The sequence below is a fragment of the Nelumbo lutea genome, chromosome 3 (genome assembly GCF_056320005.1).
Source record: "Nelumbo lutea isolate HS-2025 chromosome 3, American lotus-T2T, whole genome shotgun sequence".
NCBI lineage: Eukaryota > Viridiplantae > Streptophyta > Magnoliopsida > Proteales > Nelumbonaceae > Nelumbo > Nelumbo lutea.
The window spans coordinates 100,323,959-100,340,412 of NC_142686.1; the positions used below are offsets into that span (position 1 = coordinate 100,323,959).

General features: G+C 38.6%; 1 protein-coding gene across 1 annotated transcript; it reads right to left on the reverse strand.

Annotated features, from left to right (window-relative positions):
* Positions 1-1,256: 1,256 nt before the first annotated feature.
* BEH4 (BES1/BZR1 homolog 4) lies at positions 1,257-6,133 on the reverse strand. Its single transcript, XM_088980918.1, has 3 exons — positions 5,141-6,133; positions 1,759-2,522; positions 1,257-1,666 (listed from the first exon to the last, which is right to left on the reverse strand). The coding sequence occupies exons 1-3, from the start codon at positions 5,354-5,356 to the stop codon at positions 1,663-1,665; spliced, it is 984 nt and encodes a 327-aa protein (XP_088837044.1). The 5' UTR covers positions 5,357-6,133; the 3' UTR covers positions 1,257-1,662.
* Between the last annotated feature and the right edge of the window lie 10,321 nt (positions 6,134-16,454).

The window sequence follows — 16,454 nt, forward strand, 5'->3', positions numbered from 1 at the left end:
TGTAATCTGAGAGTGGAAAGTTCCAATCGAATATATGATAGAACAGCAAACAAGCATTTCCCTGTAATCTAGAAAACCAAGAAAATAACAGAAAGAAATTCTTGCTTGAAAATGAAAAAAAAAAAAAAACTAAAGAAATTCCTGTAATCTGAGAGTGAAAAACAGGAAAACTTCATGGGAATTTTGGGATGCAGGTTGGTGTACATTTTGGAGCATTATCTTGGATGGAATCATAAAAAGAATACTGCAAAAGTAGAGGAAGGTCCCCATCTCATCAACTTGAAAGAGGATCAGGAGCTATGCTGGCCATTGGTAGGGCCCGTTTGCTTTGTCGTGGACAGTAAAATCAACATTTAACGGTGAGAATGGTTGTTTTGTTTCTTTTATTTCTACTCTTTCCCTACCTTCCCTCATGACGAGTATGAGCTAAAAAAAAAAGTCAAAAGTCATACATTTGCTTTAAGAGATCATGTGCCACACAATACAACATTCTGGGCCTTCTGGTTGGGACCCAGAAAAAGTCAGGGGTCCACTTTTGGCCCCTCCTTGGGTGGGGCCGTGGGGGTCGCTTCCCTTCCCATAGAGACAAACTCGGTCAAACTTTTTTTTTTTTTTTTTGGGGGGGGGGGATCCCCAAACCCAACCATACCGGAGCCTATCCACCAACTCGAGTGATAAATTTCATCCGACCAAAAACAGGCCGTCTTTACAATCGTTTCCAATCCAAATCATTCTGAGCACCAGAGGGCCGTTCACGTGACTCGTGAGGGAGCACTTCTTAAACTATAATACTTCTCCAGATGGGAATCATGGCGATATCAGGTGGGGGATGGGCGTTAAGCCCATTTACCAGAACACAATCGCAAAGGCAAAAGCAGCTCATGATGATTGATGAGGGGACCTCTCAGATTCGAAATTATTTAGTAAAATATCCGTCACAGATTTCCTTCTTGTCTTTTTTTTACTCAAGAGTGTAATGGATGTTAAGATAAGCTTGTAAAATGCTATTAAACTGTTTAGGAAACCTTATCTGAATAAATGTATCGATTGAAAATGAAAAAGAGAACAAGAGAAGTGCAAGAGACTGCCAAAATAATAAAAGAGATCAATTCCATGCTAAACAACAATATCACCCCAAGATTCCAAATAGAGATTGAAGTTCTTTATCCAAATGCAAAGATTTAATTCGTCCCATCTCCTCCACAATCAAACATTGCTCTGGATGGCCACAAAACAAAAACTGACAAGTCAAGAAATACCAAATCAGCATCCATATATTAGTGGGTTCAAACTTTGAATACAATAAAAGAAAGAAACAAATGAAAAAGAAAACAAAGAAGGGGTGAACGTGAACCCTACGATCCCACCCCCACCACCTTGAACAATATATAATTTAAAAAGACAAAAAATAGAAAGGAACCCTGTATCTTTTTCCTTAGTTTCACTACTCCCCTACACACCCCCTACCATTCCCTTTCCCGTCCAAAACCGAGCTCTGATTCACGGACGAACATTCTTTTTAATCAACACCTTCTCACCAGTAACACCAGGATTAAGGTTCAATGGTCATTGAAATAACAAGCCACTGGTTTTTTCACAAAGGATGAAGAAGCTAAAAGCAAGAGACCATAAACATCTTTCGCCCTTTCTCTCCACGCTTCTCTATCTGCAAGACCACAACCAAACCAAATTAATTAGAAAGAAAGAAAGATAGGCACACGGGGCTTCCCATTCAACTACAATCTAGTATTAATGCACCTGGTCCTAGAAGTGCCAAGGGTGAGTTCAAGGTCATCTGATCCGCACTCCTCGTGGATCCTCTCTCCTTCCCATGGCTTCACCAGCCCTGTTGCATTGCTACCAAATGCAAATTCATCTGAGATGCGATCTGACATTGGAACGTCTGCAGTCTGGTCGGAGCCCCCAGCAACTGCTGGTGAGCATGTCCCGCTTTGACCAGGTGTCCACATTCGAGACCCTCCACCAGCTAAAACCTCTTCCTTGAATCCAAATGGGTTTGATGAGACAAGGCTGAATGTAGGAGAGGATGGCCCACCTTGGGGGATACGGATACCGGCAAGCCATCCTGAGTCCGGGACAATTTGACGCCCAGGGCTTGGTGGAGTGGAGGAAGGTAGGAAGGAGTAGTGCTGTCCGGGCCAGGTAGGACCAGCAGTAGGATCATCCCAGTCGGTCTTGATTCGTGGGGTACGGGCAGTTGGAGAGCTCAGTGGAGGGGTTACAGGAGCACTTATGGAACCACCAGTGATATAGAGATGGTGGGGTAGCTTTGAGGAGGCAGAGGATGATACAGATGAGAGATTTTTCAGCCAAGGGATCAGGGAATTGCCATCACCATTTGCATTAGCATTGGCAGCATAAGACGATGAAGCTGGGCTTGGGAAGGAAGATGTTGCTGGGCTAGGGTTGTATGATGCACATGGGCTTGGCTGGTATGAAGAACATGGGCTTGCGGAAGCAGACCCACCAACTACATCCATGCGCTCCACAGGCTTGCATCCCTGCAAAATTTAAACGATAAGAGAATTTATTAGACAAAAATAACAAAGGTTAATGACTTGAAGGTTTGACAATATGAAAGTGTCTTGCAAAAGTTTGCAAGTAACACAATTAGGACGTAACATGAGCATTTTGCAGCTTTCACTTTGTCATGGAGTACCAAGCACAATAAAGCTCAGAAAAAGAAGTTGCTGTCATGTCCTAATTAGATTATGATGAAATGCGGGACAAAGCATTCCCCACTGGATCCATGCATCCTCTGCATGCTTGATCCGCTAGCATCAGGCTATAATCATGGACTCTCGCTGTTATTGGGCGTGTATAAATTATTCTTTCACCCTTACCCCAAAATTTACCCTTATAAATCATGATTGACCTTGTTTGAAGACATACATTCTATTTCAATCGGATTTGATGTTTTGGGTAGGAAAACTATGTTCTTACAAAAGGCCAAAACAGTTAAAGGCACCAATGAACCTCGGGCTCAGTTTGGAAGGAGTACAAATACACATGTAGAGTGCAAAACTTTGCATTTTGTATTATTTTGTATCTATTTGTACTATACATGTATTTGTACTCTTTCCGAACTAAGTCTAGTTCTCAGTTTGGAAGGGGTACATATACAAATATGTACAGTACAAATATATATAAAATAATACAAAATACAAGCTTTTGCACTCTGCATTTTTGTATTTGTACTCCTTCCAAACTGAGCCTATAAAGCCCAAATTCTGATTCAATTAAGCATTAAATTTCAACGGGATCCAAATTCATTGATCAGAAACCTCCAATTGGAGAGACAGGACCACACGACTTGGACTGGTAGTAACCCAATGATTATAACAATCAAACATCTATAAACATAAAGCTAACCAAGCTCTAGCTCCAATTCAGAGAGTCCTTAATTCCTTATGCATTTTTCTTCTTAGAAATACCAAAAGAGTATGGAGGCATGAACTGAAACTAATCCAATGACAAAGAAAGCCCAGTATTATTTGAGACATGGGTAAATCCAAATTTCAAATTTTATACCAATCATATTCATACCTGAAAAAAAAAAGAGAAAAAAAAACACTCATCACACTAATGTAAATAAACCAAGAAGGCTGCAAAACTCTCAATTTGGAGATATACCATTATAACCAAACAACAGATTCTCCTGCCTACTCAGGTCCAAGCAAAGGAGACAAGTACAGATCCATAAAGCTATCAGGTGTTCGAATGAGGAGAAATTCCGGGGAGAAACTTAACCCTGGATCAGACATTTTATTCCTTCAAACAAGCCCACATCTAAAGCCCAACTCTATGGACAACTACGTAATTCTAAGGTTTAAAGTGAGATGGTACACAAATATCAACGAACGTATTCTTTACGACGCGTAATCCCTTGATTGGTCTGGCGTTCAGAACCACAAACGGCAAAGTATGTGGTGTGTGCCTAAATGGAGGAAAAACGAAAAGGGGATCCATAGGTTCGAGATTTTGAGATCTCTTCTCCAATATTCTAACGTAAAATTCTGCAATAAAGAAACGCAGCTCAAACCCCCAAAACTATGCTCGCTGCGGCTACGCTTTCGTGGGAAAATATAGCATCCGGGAATCTCGCACATTAAAAACCACTAAAGTATTCGCTTTGGCCATCAAGCTCATATGCTCAGAAGGCCCCGGCAAAACAAATTGGCCAAAATGACCTAACATGAATACACAAATTCTGACGTTAAAGTAAGGGGTACCTTAGGTAACATGGAAAAGTGAAACCCAATTCCGGAATTACCCTCGGCTCTCACGAGAACTGGTATAGTGGTATTTTTGATCGGAAGTTGGACGCTCCAAAAGAAGAGCGGAGCTCAGAGGACGGCAAAAAAAGGACTGGCCACAGCTTACAATAAAGAAAGACAAGAGGCTACATTGAATCTACCAAAGGGAGATGGTACCCAAAATGGCAAAATTACCCCTCTTAAAATCCGGATTTCTGGATTTTGCGGGGAATTTTGGGAAAGAGCTCGACTATTGAGAAATGAGAGGGGCACTGTCGGAACATGGCTTCCTATACGCTTTCAGGCTTGCAGTGCTTCAGATTTACAGTCATCGTGTAGACTAGCAGAGAATCTTTATGCTTCACGCGCCCAGGAAAAAAAAGGCACCCCCTGGAACTGATCTAACGTGCGCTGGTAGGCAACGCTGCAAAAGGATCTGTTCTAGCAGTTCTATGCTACGAAAGAAGAATGAAAGAGCACATAGGTGCGTGAGCGCTTTCTTGGCTCCAACCAAGGTACGGAGCTCATTTAACCTGACCGGCGGTTTAGCTAATGATCCACCGGCATCCGCGCTCGTTAACAGATTTTAGTGATGATAAAAGAAGCTAAACCGATTTCAATGGGGTCAATCATTGAATGAAGTCAATGGACTTCAATTCTGTTTCAGAGTTGGAAGTTCATAAAATTAAGACAGAAAAAAAGACACATCCTAGGCAGATATCTTATCTGCAACCAACCGGCGCAGAATAGTATCGATCACTCACAAAATGCGACATTAACATGCGCCGGGTGAAACCAGATACCACTAGGTGAGAGAAGTGAGTAGAAAAATAGATTATGCGAGGAAGAATTTTCTTGCTTACCTTTCTGTAAGTGGTACCGTCTTCTTCGACGGTCCATCCGGCTTCGTTGCAGAGCGCTTTCAGGACCTCGTTGTTGTCGCAATGCTTCGGAAGCTTGTAATTTCCGTACATTCGTAGACCCGCGAAGATCTTCGCGGCGATCGCCCGCCTTCTTCTCTCCCGTCTCTTGTTATTCTCCCTCTCCTTCCATGTCGGAAGCCTCGTTCCCGACGTCATACCGTAAAGCCAATCTCCAATCTCCCCCCAAAAAAGCAACCAAAGAGAAATAGAACAACCCAAACAAATGCCTTAAATCGTTAGGCCTCTCTTCACCAGCTCGGAAGAGATAAAAACACCCGAAAAGCCATCTCCGGCCAAGAAATCGAAGCAGATACTACTCAATCCGCTTGCAGAATCAGATCAGCCACCGAATCCTGATACGAAACAGCCCGAACTTCAATTTGACTTGACAGAAACCACCGGGAAATCGGAGATCGGACTACCCCCTAGATAGAAGCCTAGAATCTAAAAGACTGCTCGGAAAACCAGATCCAACCCAGTGAAACAAGGAATAGATCCTCTAGCTTCGGTAGGAGAAGAAAGAAGCCTACCAAGAGACCGTATCGAACTCGTGAAAATGCTTGAAAAACCGCTCGTAAAACCAGATGGGAGGGCTTCTCATTAAAAACCAGAAACCCCAAAAAGTTCGTAGAGACCATGTAACGAATAAATGAGGAGTTTGCGGAACGGCGAGCTAAATACCTGGGTTGGTTTGTAATGCCCTTGTACTCTGACATAAATTACGCAATTGCCACTGTGTCCTTTACCCACCCCAAAAAAAGTGTGAAGAGGGAAAGATGATGATTTGCATAATTGCGTCTGGACTCCGAACTTCCGAAGGAGAGGAACAGATCAAGGGAGTGTGAGAGAGAGAGAGGGCAAAATGGGAATTGAAAATAGAAGCCTGGGTTTGGCATTTGTTGAAGGGAATTGATCATCTCTCTCTGTAAGTATACGGAAAATGGAAGACAATTTCATTATTATGTCATCTCATGATCTCGCACAGCACAGCCGCAGAAGCCGCAAAAATTGGGTAGGGTTGCTAAGGCTTAGGTGTAAATTGGGTCAGCCCTAACCGAATATATCCACACCCAATCCGCTGAAAAAGTGGTGGATTCACAGATACAGGATTAGGGGCCCGTGTTGAGGATAGGGCAGGGGTGAATGTATAATGAATATGCAAAACAAGGATTGTAGTTTTGATTCACATTTCACAGGCCATGTTTGGTTTCAATCCACCCTTTTCAGTTAATTCTCCAGGTTTTCGGCATATTTTTTTTAGGCTTCTACATCTAAGTATTTCCCATCAAACATTTAGATTATTAAAAGGAGCAATTTTCTCTCAAAATTACATGGTATGATCATGAAAAAAAAAATTACATAGACAAAAAGAATATGGGTTTTTTGATTAATGGAAAATAAAATCCTGTTAATCAATTTTTCTTCTCAAAATAAAAAAAAAAATTAACTAACCTTTAGGCTACATTTGGAAACAATGCAAATAAGTGTGAATGTAAATATGTAGAATGTAAAATCGTTCATATAAATTGTAAAATTGGGTTAGTTTTGCACGGACAAATTTATCTTCTTAGGAAACAGGCTTTTGACTCTAATGGATGCAAACATAAATTCCAATAAAGCATATGCATTTTTTTTATCAAAAGTCCACTTGAATGCAAATTTACTTCTTTTTTTTTATTGATGTATGCATTAGTCTGTCATTTGTCAATGTATAAATGTAATGTTGCCAAGTACATGCAAAAGTAAATCAGAGTACAAATTTATCTTAAATCAGGATTTACACTCCATTTGCATTGTTTCCAAACGTAGTCTTAATGTTATGTTGTTTTGATGTCTGTTAGCAAAATTAGGCACCACGTATACAAAACAGGAATAAGTGGACTCCAATCCGCCTCAGAAATCTGAATTGCAGCCCCCTCCTAGTCTATTAGTAGCCCACCCCTTATAAACCTCATCCTGCCCGTGAATTTGGCATCAATCCTCGAGCAAAATTCAGTCTACCCTTATAAATCTTAGTTCCACCCTAAGGGTGGACTGAACTATAAAAACCCCCAAAAACGTTAATTTGATGTTTTCTTAGAAAGCTACTCAATGTATGAGTGTTATATGAAAATATTTGGGGACACTTAAAAAACACTTGGAAAGGTAGAGGAGAGGAAAAAAATGAATAGTACAGACAGGCCCAATGCAGATTTTTTATTTTTACTTCAAAATTATAAACATTCAAAATGTCAACAATCCACACTCTATGCACCAACGCCCACCATGAATTGGCATCATTTCCAAGCCGTCACCTACCCCAACAGTAACCCTGGGCTGAACGGTCATTCTCCCAAAAAAATGCTTACATGGCTTTAACATGGAGTGATCGCCTTAGAAAAAACGCTATTGATATCAAATACACACACACACACACACATACACACACACATATATATATATATATATATATAGATATTCAATCCAAATCCGATTTGATTGAAATGCTAGTAAATTTATACAAAATTAAAATAAATTTATAAAAATAAAAATAAAAGAAAAGCATATAAGAAAATAAATTTTATATAGACACCAAATCTCAAGATTCAAGAAATATCCAAATTTGAATCGAATATTAAATTGATCATTATCTGAATCTACTATACAAATTGAATTTGAATTGGATTAAATCCGATCCATTTGCAACCTAGTTGATTTTTGGAAAGTTTAATGTGCATCAAGCGCCACTAGGGATGACAATGGGGTGGGTTTGGGGAGGGTTTTGTAAATTATAGATTCCACCCACCTCTCAAACCTCTCAACCTGTACCTGCCCCAAAACCTATAACGGGTTAGATTTTGAGAATCCAAACCCTCCCAGCATTCAAGGGTAAGACCGGGTTGGGTTTAAAACCTGAATCTAATTTCCTATTATTTCTTATCATATATAAGCAATAAATAAGTAAAATAACACAAATAAACATCAAGGTTTCTAATGATTGATTAAGAAATGCAAAAAATCCATAAATTATCAATTATTCTTTACATAAAATTCAAAATATTATTAAATCCAACACCTAATACATAAAATCTGTATGCTTTCCAACAATATACAAGTTGAGGAGGGTCGGGTTTAGTCTAATACCTTACCTTGTACGCTTACGGGTTATAGAATCCCAAAACCATACCCACCCCAAAACCCATTATTTAAACAAAAGAACCCCACCCTGTCGGGGATAGTAAAGGCAAGTACCCACCGGATAGGGTAAAAATTGCCATCCTTAAGTGACACACTTAACCAGGAGCATATAAATAATCATCCATAGAAATTGTCATTCCTACTAATTGTTAAACCTTGGAAATAAGCAAAACCATGGAAATCATTATGTGCATTCTACAAAATTCCCATCCAACTAAACTTAATTTTGGTGCTAGTACCAATATTCTGCAACGAAGGGAGTGATAAAATACTGAATAGTTCATTCATACTCGAAAAGAAATTTATACAAAAATTAGACTTCACCTTCAAACAAAAAACTTAGACCATTAGATTGTACACTAATCCTTGTATCTTTCATTTATTTCCAATGTGGAACTTTATCGTCAAACACTTATATGCATTCCGACATTTTTAAATGGAAGAATGCCTACTGATTAGTTACATGTCTATCAACGTCATTGAAGGCCAAATTGGGGTGTTCTTTTGTGTGAATTTCTAGATGGAAAATAGGTGAGTTAATATGATGTTCCATAATTAAAATAAATAGGCGTATCATAAAATTTGTTTTCATTTAAAAAGCCATCATTTTGATGATTTCAAAAACATGAATGGTTTGATTTTGTTTCTCAAAACAAAAATACAGTTTAAGAATGCATTTTTGTTTTTCTTTGAATAATGTGGCAATTTCAAAAAACAAATGACAACAAAAAAACATTCAATGTTGTGCAACACCACCTTAGTTTTGGGTTTCTCATACATATTTTCTTTTTGGTGATCTGATATTAATGTTTTACAAAGCATACATTATTCACATAGATCCCAATTAAATGGATATTAATTAAATGGAAAGTATTTTCATATTATTTTTATTATTTGCAATGTAACATTTCTTAGAAACAAAGAAAAAAATAACTAATCAATGGTGCTGTGTTTATAAAATTTTACACTATAGTAATTGTCCCTAAAAACATCTTATTACAAGCTAACAACTGTACAGTGTTGTTGTGAAGTAAAATTTGAGGTAAATGCAGGGGTAAAAATTGAATAAAAAAGGGGTATCATTAATTTTGTCGCCATTATCACAGGAGATTGGTTGAATCATGGCGGGAGAGAGATATGCTCCGATTCACCCTAATGGCAAATTGGCAACCCAGAAGCAGCGTTGGAGTGGTGTGGACTGTGGAGTGGGTATCCAATGCAACCTGCCACTTGGCCATCAGCGCACTCCCCCCTGTATAAAGTGTGTTTATCACCAATCACCCACAACCATCCAACAATCAGGGCCCAGTCCCAACTCATACGTGTCAACTGGGGGTTGTACGTGTACGGCCTTCAGTGATTGTGGATTTTGTTGTTGGGCCATTGTGGGGCCCATTATACTCCAGCTTCGGGACGGCGCGGGTGCACGATAATCCGGCGGAGTGCGGACTCATTAGAGTTTCAGACCATTTAAGAGTTAAAGACTTGAGACTTATGAGAGAGAGAGAGTTGTCTGAAGACTTTGCACGTGCAGAGCGGACGTGAGACCGGTCAGCGCTTAAGTGAATTGAATAGTGTTTTGAAATCCGAGCGTGACTTTGCTTCCTTGCGTTTGGTGTCTTTTTCTTCTTTTCTTTTGAGAGTCTTGGTCGTTTACGCGGCATGGATTACGGGGTTCAGAGGCTGAAAGAGAAAGGAAGAAGCCGGAGCCGGGAGGAGAGAGGAGAGAGAGAGTGGATCGGGTGGTGTTAAGTGTGATAGGGACGGAGAGTGTGTGAGAGAGGGAGAGAGAAGGTGTGACTGTGGGGACCATGGCCATGACCTCCTTGGCTGAGCGGTGGGGTCACATGCAGCCCGATATGCCCGCCACCCACGAGGCACAGCAAGTGGATATTATAAAAAGGATTAAAACGAAAAAAATTGGGGTAATGGAATAAATCAACAAAAGAGAGGGGCTGAAATGACGAGAATGGCCTCCATTTATTGCCTTGTTCCCTTTTTACGAAAATAGGCCTGAATTGCTTGGCTCTGTTCAAAGAACAACGAGGGTGCTTTCGTCTATTTGGTTGCTAGGGCATCGTGTGTGTCATGTGTCATGTATGTGTCTGGCTGTCGTTGGTGAGCAATGACGTCGCCTTTCGACGTGGATACCTTGATGTATCTTATCCGTCCATTTCACCAATCTTGTGAAGCTTTATCATACATCATAGATCTGGAACATTTCATGGTTCCCGCACATGTACTGTTCGTAGTTAAGTTGATCAACGGCAACAATTACTTCAACCACGAGATGGAAAACAATAATACATTAATACCTGGTGGAGCGAAGTTTTCAAGAGTTGCATAAACTCGTTGTTTACTGACATTTTTGTTGTCTCCAACAATTAACATCATCGTATGTTCATGTCCCATCATCACACGCATAACAGTCCATTCCCTGATAAGTAAACATGACAATGCAACATACAACATTCATACTCAAGAATCGCCATTAGCCAATCTGACCCGACTTGGACATGGAAGAAGCTCAGGGTCCGTTTGGTTTGTCCGAACATGGAAATAAAATCGGAATTCAACAACTGTGTTGAGTGGCTTGGTGAAATGGCAACTTCTGAGGGAATAGACCTGATGGCTCAACGGGTTTGCTTAGCATGACCTGCTTGTTCTTTATCAGGCTTTCTCAAACAAGATCGAGCCCGAATCCATCCCGATAATATTATATATAATATATATTAGTTTATTAAATACATGCAGATAGGACTTTTTATGTCCAAACTGGGGTGTGAGTTTTATATAAGACCTATGTTAGGGTGTAGACATTTTCTGTTAATAAAGAGGCAAATCTTGGACTAAACCCAGGTTTTGAACAGGTTGATTTGGGAATAAGAATTCCTTTCCAGCAGATTTTGGTTCTGAATTTCTGATGAACCCAATAGGGAGGGGGAATAGACCATTCTAATTCCGACTGAAAACCAAATGGACCCCTAATGGCTAATACCGAATGGAGTACATAAGCAATAAGGCATTGTTTTCAGACTCCAACCAGATCGAACCCAATAGTTGAACCGGTGAACCAGTAATGGCTTGAACGATCTATCCAGTTAATTAGTAAAACTATGACCCAAACAGCTTTCTGGTCTGAGTTTGAATTATGAAGTGTACTTTTTTGTTAATAAATATAACAGGGTTTACCGTTTACCTTTAGGGATTTATTATCTGAAAATGGCTTGATTAACATGTAACTGTTTTGTGATTAAAGGTTGTATTATAATGTGCCAGGCATTGTTTATAATAACTCTTAATCAATGCGTCAAACCTCTTCTGCATTGTTTTTAGTCTTTGGCCTCTCAAACCCTAATTTTTCTTAGCCATTCACATTAGACATGTAGAAGATATGGTTAATATAATTTCTTAGTTTTGTGACTGAGGACTGAGGAGGTGACCTACCCATATTTCACAAGGCCCAATTATCTTCAGGTTAGAAGATATGTCACCATCTGCTCCTTGAGGTCATAGGGTTGAATTCTATAAAGCCCCCCAAGTGGAAAGGTTGAAAGTTCTAGGTCTTTCATAGTTGCAAGTATTTCAAATTTCCTTGTAATGATTCCATCTCAGAGATGATCATATGCAAATGCCATGAAACATCAAACAATTTCCTAACACCCCAACAAATTTTGGCTAAGTCAAACCCAATTAGAGGAAATTTTATGTTAATTATTGTCTAAATTAAAAAAAAATTGTAGAAATTTCCTACACAGTTACAAATTTGCATAGAACAAAAATACAGTTACAAATTTGCAGTTGTCTTTCAAGCTGATGTTTGGGCCAGTGGATCTCCATGTTGGGACCCATCAAAAGGGAAGTTGAAATCTAATGAACATGAGCAGTACGCGACTTCAGTATTCTTGCCTGCAACTAATGAGGATAAATAGCAGCCCAGCTGATACTTGTGAGGGCACCCTTTTGGGCCGATTCTTAGAGTCTAAGGAGTCCAAAAAGCACAGGGCCCGATGTAAGTTTGGATGGTTCAACTACTGGAGCCCAGGAAAACACATGAAGAGTATTAGAGTAGTGACCCTCAAATCAACCTACCATCTTAGGTTAAAGCCTTTCACCATGAAACCACAATAATATTTAGGGCATGCATGCATGCATGATGATGATGATGATGGAGGCATTTTCCTCGGAGTCCCACTCTTCCACATGAGGCCAAACCAACATCTCTTTCTATAGTTCTCTTGTATTATTATAATAATTTTTCAATGTCCATTGTTTATGTTCTACTCATGCACACCCTCATATTCTTCTACTTAATTATCTCCTAAGACCTCACATTGGAAGAAAATCTGAACTCCATTATCCAGATAAAACCCCACGTGGGATGATGCAACCCACGTGCAAACAAAGGCAAGGAGTGGCAAAGTCAAGAATAGTTTAATCACCAGATGGTGACACGTGGCTGAATCCTGTAGATTTTGACCAATGCCGTGTTAGATGGTATTTGTTAGCAGGTCATTATTGGGAACCCACTTCACCATTTTGTGTGCTTGTCGGCAAAGGCAAGGCCAAAGCAGCCTTATTTCATATATAAAATATTTATTCTGTGGGAAGACCCAAAGCCCTTGTCGCTTGCTTCATATTTTAGAGGATAAATTATACACACCCACACTCTACTTGGGAGATCGTGATTAGGTTAAGGGGTGCAAATGGATCGGATAATTTGGTCGAATTCGGATAATTTTCGGATTTTTGAGAAGATTAAATTTGATATATGTTATTTATTTATTTATAAATTTATTATATTATTTATTTTTTATTAAAATATGTATATATATGATGAAAATAATTAAAAAAATACTTGTATTTTATTTAAATTAGTATATCTTATTTTCTTTTAATAATTTATTATTTTTTAAAGAAAATAAATCGGATTGGATCAAATCCGAAGATCCAACTTACTGATAGGATTCGAATTCAAATTGAGTCCTATTAGATTTGATCGTATCCGACTGAACAGTGTCAAATCATATTCGAATATACCCTGTTTCAAATCCAATCCGATTTATTTGCATCCCTAATCGTAACACTTAGCCACCCAAACTTTGCTTTGCAACCAAGACCTTCTCGTAGTATTTTTAGATTCTAATACTTGGGCCTTTCATGAGATAACTACATGGATCCATCTTCATGTCATCTTTAAGATCATTTTGTCCTTTTGAATTAGTTTTTCTAAAATATTAGCTCTTCCATGTTTCTCTCAGCAAAGGCTGAGAACGACTTATGCCCTTTTATGTGTGTTGGCGAATAGGAGCTTAAAATAGCAGTTGATCTTTATATGTTGTGTTTTACAAGGTTCTACAAACTGACCTAGAAATGGAACCGTTGTGGCCACTAGTTTTCAGGGCAGCAGTTCGACCGCCTAGGTTGAACAATTCAGACAGTTTTATTAGAGTGGAATATTAGGGCAATTGTTGTTACTCTTTTAGTCTTTTAGGCTGCATTTGGAAACGATGCAAATAAGTGAGAATTCAAATATGTAGAGTATAAAACGGTTCATATAAATTACAAAATTGGGTTAGTTTTGCAATGACAAATTTACCATCTAACCAAACATACTTTTAGCTGTAATGGATGCAAACATGAATTCCAATAAAGCATATGCTTTTTTTTTTATCAAAAGCCTACTTGAAAGAAAATTTACTTCTTTTTTATTGATGTACTTTTACATCTTATTATCAATGTAAATATGCACAGGCAAAAGTGAAACAAAGTGCAAATTTACCCTGAACCGAGATTTACACTCCATTTGCATCGTTTCCAAATGCACCCTTATGAGAAAAGAGAGATTATGTGGACGTTGGCCGAGAAAGAAAGAAGGAAAGAAGGAAAGAAGGAAAGAAAGAAAGAAAGAAAGGAAAGAAAGGAAAAAAGGAAAAAAAGGGAGGGAAGGAGGGAAGAAAGATGAAGAGGAGGATCCGACATTCATCGGTGATGACAATGGTGACAGTGAAAAAAATGTAGATCTCAGATCTCAGATCTGATTCTCTCCGACCTTTGCAATCTTGTTTTCTGCTCTGTGTGTGTGTGTGTGTTTCTGGGATCTTAGTGATCTCAAATCTAAGATCATTCTTGTCTCAGTCCTTTCCCATCTCTCAATCTCCAATGCACTTTTATTAAACTGCAAACCATTGTCTGGATCAATTGGATCAATGGTTGGATCGCTTGGGTCAACAGTTATTTGACTAAGTTAACAATTTTGGACCAGGAATGGGTTAAGGGTGAAATAGAACCAATTACCTGGATGACTTTTGAGCCAAACGGTTTGACCGTCTGAGTCAATGACAATTCAAAAGCATTGGTGTTTTATATTAGGGCTTTCCTAATTCTCATCATTGTTACTATTAGTGCATAGAATATTGAATGGACAATTTGGTAATTTTACCTTTGGCTTTTACCTTACTAACCATTTAGGCCTCGTTCATTAAATGGTAAGCCATTTACCTAGATAAATGCGTTTGCTCGGGAAAATATTTCTTGGGAAACATTTGCTAGGATAAATGCACTTACCAGTGTTAGAAAATGACCGTTTTTGTTTCCCAAGTAAAATTATACAATGACCATTTTATCCATAATAGCATCATTTTTGAAAGGACAATGTTATCCCATCATGTGTTAGAACATTTTCACATGGACGAAAAAATGATTTACCCAAATCTTAGGAGGGTATTACTTATCCAGGTATATGAATTGCTAAGAAATCCTTATTTTATGTCGGACTCACTAATACCAAAATATGAACATAGGTTTCCTTCATTTACATGAAACCCACCAACTAACCTGCTTTCATTTACTAGAAAACGTATCTGCCCTTAGAGGCCAGGTGATGGAATTAAAGGTATAGGGGCAAGGGTGGGGGTGGGGGTATCTAAGGTTCAAAATATCAATACACCCGGATATGGCGGAAGGGGAGGTTCAATATATCAATACACTCCCTATGATAGAAGCGGTGTATCAATACTTCGAACCTAATGCTTACCATTTTTTTTTATTTTCTTTTTCAAAATTTGGGAGAGAGTGGGAATAATATTGTTTAACATTCAAAATGAATTTTCTTGAAAAAAATTTTAAGCTTAGTTTGGAAGGTGTACATTTACACTTTACATATTGCATTTGTACTCTTTCCAAACTGAGCTTTAAAAACATCGTATAGTGATTAAGGGTGTCAATTGGACTGGATTTGGTCCAATCAGGTCAAGTCCAATGTGAGCCTATTACAAATGAACCTCGTCCAATCCAGTCCAATGAATATTTTGGACCGGTCCAAAGATTGTCCAATCTGTTCAAATTCCTGTTAATTTAAATTGATTTCAACTCAAACATGGTCCGTTGACACCTATGTCCTTATTTTCTATCAATGGACCAGATATTGACTCAAATCCAATATAAATTCATTATGGATGGACCAGGTCCAATCCAATATGTCATATTGGTCCGTTCAGTCCATCCAAATTCAATGTCTTATTGGTTCGTCCAATCTGTCCAAATGGATTTTGATTTGGACGGAGTCCAACCCAAAACCGGTCCCATTGACACCCCTAATAGTGACCACCTGAGTTGAGGGTGGGTGTGACTCTAACCAAAACCATGGCTTATTATTCTTTCTCGAAAAAAAAAAAACAAAACAAAATAAAATAAAAACTGGCCAACTGGACTCTTTCTTAACAAGACAGCATGTCTGCATATACTTGTTCCACGTCGAGGGATCATTTGATTTGAAGTTTTGAACTTTGGACCTTTGCAGTAGAGAGTAGACCCCATAAATAATAAAAAATAATTGAAGATTTGAAAGTTGGGTTGATTCATTATGTCATGAGTAAAGTGAAAACAATCATAATTACATAATATTTTCAAGGTCAAAAAAGCCAAGATATTCACTTCTTTCGGTGAAACGCTGTCATTGTCCATTCCATTATCATCTTGGATAATATTTGAGTCATTGAGATACTCTGCAATTTTCCTCTACAACATTATTCCTAAAGTTTACTGGTTTAATGATTTCTAAGATACTTGCACTCTG